Genomic DNA, 8,612 nt, shown 5'->3' on the forward strand with positions numbered 1-8,612 from the left:
CCTTAGCTCCAAACCCAGACTTGGACTTCCTACAGACTCTTACTCTATAAAGTCTGAGACTTTAAGCCCTTGCATGGCTGAAGAAGTCTCAAATACTAAAACCCCCACTTTTGCACACAGATGGGCTCATAACTCATGCATGGGGTGGTCATGAAGTCCAAGATCCCATTTTTATGATTCTACTCTACTAAGGACACTCTAAGGAGCAGGTATTAGGTCCTGGAGTTGAACAAACTCATAAAGCTCCAAACTTTGGGACCAAAACCCTAAAATGGTCCAAACATGCACATATCAAAAAGATGAGAAAGCTTTGAGCTTTTTACCTCCAGCAGATGCTCCAACCTCAGAAAAGCTTAGATCCAAGGCTTGCACTCCAACTCTATCTTCTTTACGGCACCTCCTTCACTCTAAGAATATCTTAAGGCTACTTCAAGCTCACAAATGGACTCTTAGCACAAGGGATGCGATTTAGGGTTTATGAGAGGGTTGGGGACTGGAAATGGTGGCCATAAATGAGGCCATCATGTTCCTTATATAGGGCTCACCCCTCATTTAGGGTTTTCATCCTGAGCCTAGTACGCCCAATGTACCTTATGGTACGCCCATCGTACTGGGTGACCTCCGCGTCAAGTACATGCTCACGAATGCGCGCAGCGTACACTCCTGTACGCCTAACGTACTCGATTATCACATAATCTTCTCAAGGACTAAATTTGATAACTTAAGGAAAGTAGAAGGGCCAAAGAGATATACCTGATCCCGGGATGTTACATAAATAACAAACCTTATTACTAATCTTCTAGTGGAAATACATTTAGACCAATCCGAGTCAACATAAGCAATCAAATTCATTGGTTCAGATTTTGAAATGTTAATTCCCAAACTAGGAGATCCTTTAAAATATCTAAGAACATGCAAGGCTAATTTAAAATAAGACACTTTAGGTGTGTGCATGAACTAACTTAAATAATGAATAGGGTATGAAATACCAGGTCTTATAATAGATAGATAAATTAGTTTACCAATTAATTTTTGATATTCTGTTACATTGGTAAGCAGTTCATTATTGCTGAAGGTATGTATCGATTGGATACACTTAAGTATGAATAACAAAGAATAATTAAACAAAGCAAAAATTAAACAGAAAAAATGAAGAACACATATAATCACAAAGATGCTTTCATTAAAAAAGAAGAGTTCTCACAAAGAGAACGAGATCACAAGATAAATACATTAATTAATTAATATGGATAAATACAACATATTTAACATATTTATCCATATTAACAAGACTTGCATATATTTGGATCAAAACATGATTTTAAATTTTGTTTTTCAAGTTTGATTTCTAGAATAGAGGTTTCCAAATTGAACGAACCATCAACTAAAATATGCATAGAACTTATATATTTTCATATTATGAACTTAAAAATACATTTTACGAGGATCTAAAGATTATTAGCTCGACACGAAACCATTTTTTAAGAAAATGTATATATTAATTAATCAATTTCAATTCTAGTTTTGGTTAAAACATTTATGTCTAAACAAACCGAATAGTAAAGTGAAATTTTCTACCTACCTTATTTTATTTGGTAGTAGTGTATGAAAAACTAACTAGATTTGTACCCGAACAAAACAGCGACGATAAATAGCTCTTTTGACAGATAGTTTTTTATGGGTAAATAATTATTAGATTTTATTATTAGTTATTATGTAATAAAAAATTATCAATTTTAAATAAAATATTTATGTTTAGAACTTATATTTTTATTGTCTGTTTATATATTTGATTGAAATTAATTCTTCTCGGTGTGTAGTTTAAGAAATATAAACTAATTTATATAGATGAATTTAATATTTTAAAATTGTTAATTTGCTCCAAATTAATTTTTTTTAATAACCTTTCTTAATTTAAGTTTTCTAATTTTTGACAAGTATTAATAATTTATTGATACATAATTTATTTGTATAAAATTTTTGTATCTTATACCTTTTAAATTTCAATATATGACTAATATATGATATAATAAAATATAAGATATGTTTTTATAAAAGATTAAAAAAGGGGTAATTATATTATATTACATGATAAAAGTTGAAAGGACAACTATGATACATAATAAAAGTTAAAGGGAGTGATGTGAAAATAATACACGGTTTGTCATTCCGTCGCATTACGTCATACCTGTATGCTTGCAGCGCAAATAAGTCTCCTAACCCCCAAAATCCAATTTAGGGTTTATCGATATTAAAGAGCATTCAACATCATGATTCGATCTTCTTCACGTGTTTTGTACAAATTACGCACTCAGTGTAGATCCTCTTCGTCTGTTCCCTCATGCCGAACACTGCTCTCGTCACCGATCACTGGCACCGCCGTTCGGCGGTTCACAGCCGATGTGGCGACTGGAAATAAAAGAGAAACTGGTATGCATATAAACAAACAAGTGATTCATGTTTCTGCATTGATATACGAATCATTATTCTTATTGTTTCAGGAAATTTCAGCTCTTTAGTTTCTCTGCGGTCAAGGTTTCAAGTGTCTAGGATTAATGGAGGTGGTAACGCGAGTGTTTCTGATTCGAGATCGTTCGCATCAAGAGCTTCACGATCAACAAGTGAGAAAGCCTCAGAGGTTGGATTTTGTATTCTGTTTCTAAGCTGAATTTCTTCCAGAATTCTTTTTTTTTTTTTGGGTATTTGTATGCCAACAATCCGACATTCTTGTCCTTAGGTAAAACATAATATCTAAATGGTTGAGAACAACTGTGTTGGGTTGCATTGTTGTTCTTGACAGCTTATAGCAGAATTTATGCTCCTACTCAGAGAGAGATTTATAACTTAGTCTGCCTGTGAAGTGAACAATTTTTGGTTTGCTACTCAGGATAAATCTATATCAGAAACGTTTATAGCTCAAATTGCCATGAATCCTCATTAGTCATTAGGATATACCTTTTTATCAAACTGAGTCTGCAAAAGGTTTTGTGTGAAATGTGAAGAAACTTGTCATGTAGCTTAATTTGCATGTTTTATTGAACATATGATTGATGAAAAGTATAAACATTTGGAATTAAACTTTTCTTTATAATTTTCCTCTTACTTTTATAGAGCAGGAAAGATGTAACAACTGTTGAAGATCCATTTGATGCTCCCACTTACAATATACCAGAGAAGCCAATGACATTTACAGAGGGAGCTTCATATAGTGTTGTTATCTTGGTAGGCCTTGGAATAGCTGCTGCAGCAGGATATGGTGTTTTCAAAGAACTTATATTTGAACCAAAAGAGTAACTTGCTATTTCTTTTTTACTTAATCTGGCATGCTATATTTTATAATTTATAATTTTTTATATTTACATAACTTTATGAATTTGTGTTTTTCTTTGTAGGTACAAAGTTTTTAACAAGGCTCTGCGCAGGATTCAAGATGACAGTCAGGTTTTTTTCATTGTCATAATATAAATATTGATAATTGTAATGATAACAATAATAATAACAATGATGATAATAATTAAAATAAACTCAACATTCTATGAAGCTAAAAGATGGAGCAATGCACTTCCATTTATTTGCAAAAGAACATCATACAATTTTTTTATTACAAAATTGTACAATGGAAAATCTAATCCAATTATAGCACCATACTTACAATATGTCAATATTTTTATTATTAGGATGTTATACTTTAAAACATAGGGTTTTATGCAGCAAATTCCTATTATTTTGGGAAATTTTTTGATGAAGTCCTAATTTTTTTTAACAGAGAAGTCCCGATTATTTAATTTTATATTATAATCTTTCATTTCCTTTTAAAATAAAAATAAGGAATTTTTGTTAGTTTTGGCAAAATATTAAATAATCGGGACTTTTCTGTTAAAAAAAGGGACTTTTATCAAAACTTTTTCCAAAATAATGGCACTTTTCTGCATAAAACCCTAAAAACATATATCCAAAGAAAATTTCTTTGTATTTTGATGATATTGCTATAATAGGATAGATTTTATAAAGTAGAAAGCTTTAACAAAAATAAATGAAAGTAGGATGCTATAAACAAATCAAGCAAAATGTAGTGATAATGAAGAAGAGTAAAAATTACACTTTTGGTCCCCTATACTATACAAATTCTTTTCAATATGGTCCAAAAAGCAATCTTTTAACTTTTCTATCCAATTTCACCGTTTCTTAACGTTTTTAGTCCTTGGGTCGTTTAAGTTGACACCCAATTTTGTTAAATATTTATTTAAATGACCATCTTGCCCTTGCTTATATATCTACCAGGTTAGAGTGAGAATTGGCTCACCGATTACAGGATATGGTCAGGAAAGTAGAAACCGAGCGGCTCGCCAACGAATCCCTAATAGAGTTTGGAAGGATGAAGATGGTGTTGAGCATGTTGAGGTTAGTTCTATTATGGTTAAATTCAAGAAATGAAAGTATGTTGCTATTTTCAACCATTTTGTTAATTGGTGGTTTTAGGTTAATTTTTATATCCGGGGCCCACATGGAGCTGGGAAGGTTTTCACGGAGATGTTTAAAGACAAAGAGGACAAGAAGTGGAAGTTCATGTATTTACAAGTTGAGATCCACTCACCTTCCCAATCAAGAATGTTGCTTGAATCTTATATTCCTGCTTGATTAATCTATTCAATCTCCAAGATCTATAAGGTATCCTCATGTCCTTTTTCGTAATTTTTCCAAAAAATTGCAATTCGTTGTCCCATTCACATCTCCCAATTAGTTTTGTCATTGTCATTGTCACTATCACTATCTTATTGTCGTCAGATGTAATTGTCACTGTCTTATTGCCGTCAGATGACATTGTCATCACTGCCTGATGTGAGTGTCACTGTCACTGTCACTACTGTTTAATGTCATTGTCACTGTTACTATCACTACTGTCTGATGTCATTGTCATTGTCTGATGTCATTGTCATTGTCATTGTCATTGTCACTGCTCACTGTCTGATGTCATTGTCGCTGTCACTACTGTTTAATGTCATTGTCGCTGTCACTACTGTTTAATGTCATTGTCACTGTTACTATCACTACTGTCTGATGTCATTGTCATTGTCTGATGTCATTGTCATTGTCATTGTCATTGTCACTGCTCACTGTCTGATGTCATTGTCGCTGTCACTACTGTTTGATGTCATTGTCGTTGTCACTACTGTCTGATGTCATTGTCGCTGTCATTACTATTTGACATTGTCGCTACTGTCTGATGTCATTGTCACTGTCATTACTGTTTGACGTTGTCACTACTCTCCGATGTCACTGTCACTATAATTACTGTCTTACGTCATTGTTTGATGTCACTATCACTATCGCTGACAGTGCTTTCATTGAATTGGAATTCGAAATTGAAGTTTGTCCTATTGACATTAGTTCATGTCAAAATGCAGTACAACAAGAGCATCTGTTATGTCATGTCATGTCATATCAGTCTTACATAATTGGCCTAAAGCTTATGATGTATATAATAAAGGTTCTTTGTGTTTTATGCAGGCAAATGGATTTTGCTAATATGCAAACACAAGTTGATGAACTCATATAAAGTCCAAGACAAGCTCCTTGTGTGTTTTCATGACTTTTGTTCTCAGTAGATCTTTGTAACAACTTCATCCCTTTTTTCCTCCATAGCGAAATGGTGGTTTGGTCATTAATTCATATAGTAGGATGAATAAACTTGTTTGATTATTTGTGAAAGTAAGCCATGAAATTTTGAAGGGATGTGATGCTCATTTGCTCAAAATCAAATACCTTGTCTTTCCAATTCGATTTGAGGTGTATTTTTTTTCTTATTTTTTACAATGAGAGTGTGAAGAGGAAGTGGATGAAGTGGAACATGAATAGAATTAAGCCCATATAATAGAAAAATATCAAGAAACTTCTTGTGGGTATAATTTGTAAAGACTTGAAGTAATTATTGAACACTGAACATATTTTGTTTTGACTAGAAGTAATTATTGAAATGATTGAACACTTCTGGTTAAAATTTATAAAGAGAAGTAATTATTAAAATGTAGCAAGGGTAGGCCCACTGCACCAAAGGGGGGGGGGGAAGGGGGTACTTTGCCGACTATGCCTCCAAGCTTGAAATCTCCTTCTAATGTTCCTCCTTTGAGTCCACCCCCTCAAACTAGCAAGCAAAATCAAACATCATGTTCACCCACACTTTCACAAAAAAAAAGGCAAATATAATCTAGACATTATTGTTTCTTGAAACGCCAAAAATTTAACCTCTTCCATTGACACAAGTCTTTTATCCAAGTTCATTTTTTCTAGACTACCAATCCCTTTGAATATTTAGGAAAAGACATTTCATTTTTCACATCTTGTCCCCATTCCCTCTTATTATCGTTTCCATATCCCTTTGGCAACCATCCATCTCATACCACAAAGTTGGCTGATTGATGATCTAGTGAGAACTCCACTTCTTAAATTTGCTTAAGACAAACTTTCTATGACTATTTTGTATTGAAGATAAGGGCATTTATATGCTAGAAATAAGAGATGAGAACTCTGGTTTTCAAATTTGATTAAGACAAACTTTCTATGGCTATTTTGTATTGAAGACAAGGGCATTTACATGCTATAAATAAGAGATGAGAACTCTGGTTTTCAAATTTGATTAAGACAAACTTTCTATGGCTATTTTGTATTGAAGACAAGGGCATTTACATGCTATAAATAAGAGATGAGAACTCTGGTTTTCAAATTTGATTAAGACAAACTTTCTATGGCTATTTTGTATTGAAGATAAGGGCATTTACATGCTAGAAATAAGAGATGAGAACTCTGGTTTGCAAATTTGCTTAAGACAAACTTTTTATGGCTATTTTGTATTGAAGATAAGGGCATTTACATGCTAGAAATAAGAGATGCAGTTATCCCCTTTTCATATAAGGGTTTTTTTTTCTTGGAACCGTGGAATCACATTAAAACGAAACTAACGAGACGCTAGAAAAGTTAAAACATACAAACAAGGGAAATAGGATAATTACACCAGTCAAACCAATTTAAAGAACTAAATCTTCCTCTATAATTCAACCAATTGAAATAAATTAACTGAATATTAGCGGTTGTCTTCATTAGGTTGCTCCAGAAACTTTTGAAAACTAAAGCATTTCTAGTCTTCCATATACCCCATAAAACCGAATATAAGAGGGCCTATTGCAATCTTTTCCTTTTCTTATTCAACAGCAAGGTCTTTATCACCCCACCATGCCAGAAACATCCATAAGAGTAGATTTCAATAACATCCACCACTTACAAAACCTTTTTTGCGAAACTACACTTAAAAAACAGATGCTCGACATCAGTTATCTTCATTAGGTTGCTCCTGAAACTTTTGAAAACTATAGCATTTCTAGTCTTCCATATGCTCCATAAAACCGAATATAAGAGGGCCCATTGCAATCTTTTCCTTTTCTTATTCAACACCAAGGTCTTTATCACCCCCAACATGTTCGGCATCTTCATGTTCAATACCACAGAGCGGGCAGAGAGACGATGACAAAGTTACACCTCTAACAACAAGGTTGTCGGCAACTGGGATCCTGTTTAAACATAAACGCCAAACAAAACAATTCATTTTTAGAGGAGCCCAACCCTCCCAATGAAAAGGAAACGTGTCTGATACCTCTTCCGCAGTAGCCATCAACTTACGCAAATTTTGAACTGTAAAACCAACTGTCTTGTTACCTTTCCAGACCCACGAATCAGCTATGTTTGTCAACATCACACCAACAACTTTGTTGTTTAAATCTAATAAAGTTGTCGCCTCCCTTCCTCTCCTTAGATTTCTCGACCTCAGTTTTGAATTCTGTTAAGAACCATGCAATTTTTATGCACTTCAATGCGATAAAGCTCTGAAAAGGCATCTTTCAACACTACACCATCGCACCATTTGTCCTTCCAAAAGTAGGTTCTATTTCCCGCTCCAAGACGCCTCACAAACAAGTCTTCCAAGTTAACTCCCCAATGCTCCATATCTTCATTTAGCTTGGATATAACAAGCCACACTCCTGGGAGACTAGCTTTGGCTAATGGCTTGCCATCAATGCAAGAGACATTATGTCAAGCTTTAATGCAATTCGTCCAAAGACTATTCACTTCAAATTTAAGCCTCCACCACTACTTGATTAAAAGAGCCAAATTCAATGACTGGAGACTCCCAATACCAAGACCTCATTTTCTTTTCAGATTCGTCAAAGTGTTCCATTCTACCAAATTTATCTTCTTTTTATTTTCTTTCTCCCCCTATAAAAACTCTCCTAATACTTTCCAAGTTGTCGATTACTTTTTTTCGGCGCCTTTAAAAGAGAAACAAAATAACGGAAGACTATCCAAAATAGATTTAACAAGGGTAAGCCTTCCCCCAAACGAGAGATTATTTGCTTTCCAATTCGATAATTTATTTTTAAATTTATCCACAATTGGCCTCCAGTGTTTGTTGGCCTATCGGGAGCCCAAGATAAGTAAAAGGGAATTTACCGGGTTGACAGAAAAAAGAATGTTAGCCAATCTACTAACCTCCATCTCCTCTACACCGATCCCGAAGACTTTGCTTTTGTTGAGATTCACCTCCTTCAACCCTCAAGTAGTAT

General features: G+C 33.9%; 1 protein-coding gene across 1 annotated transcript; it reads left to right on the forward strand.

Moving 5' to 3' along the window:
* The first annotated feature begins 2,171 nt into the window (after positions 1–2,171).
* On the forward strand, positions 2,172–5,781 carry LOC111895536 (probable mitochondrial import inner membrane translocase subunit TIM21). The gene is made up of 7 exons (XM_023891621.3): positions 2,172–2,430; positions 2,502–2,638; positions 3,112–3,290; positions 3,393–3,441; positions 4,282–4,401; positions 4,480–4,668; positions 5,509–5,781. Exons 1-6 carry the CDS (start codon positions 2,271–2,273, stop codon positions 4,636–4,638), a joined length of 804 nt encoding a protein of 267 aa, XP_023747389.1. The 5' UTR covers positions 2,172–2,270; the 3' UTR covers positions 4,639–4,668; positions 5,509–5,781.
* Positions 5,782–8,612: the final 2,831 nt, after the last annotated feature.

Source organism: Lactuca sativa, chromosome 3 (assembly GCF_002870075.4).
Source record: "Lactuca sativa cultivar Salinas chromosome 3, Lsat_Salinas_v11, whole genome shotgun sequence".
Classification (NCBI taxonomy): domain Eukaryota; kingdom Viridiplantae; phylum Streptophyta; class Magnoliopsida; order Asterales; family Asteraceae; genus Lactuca; species Lactuca sativa.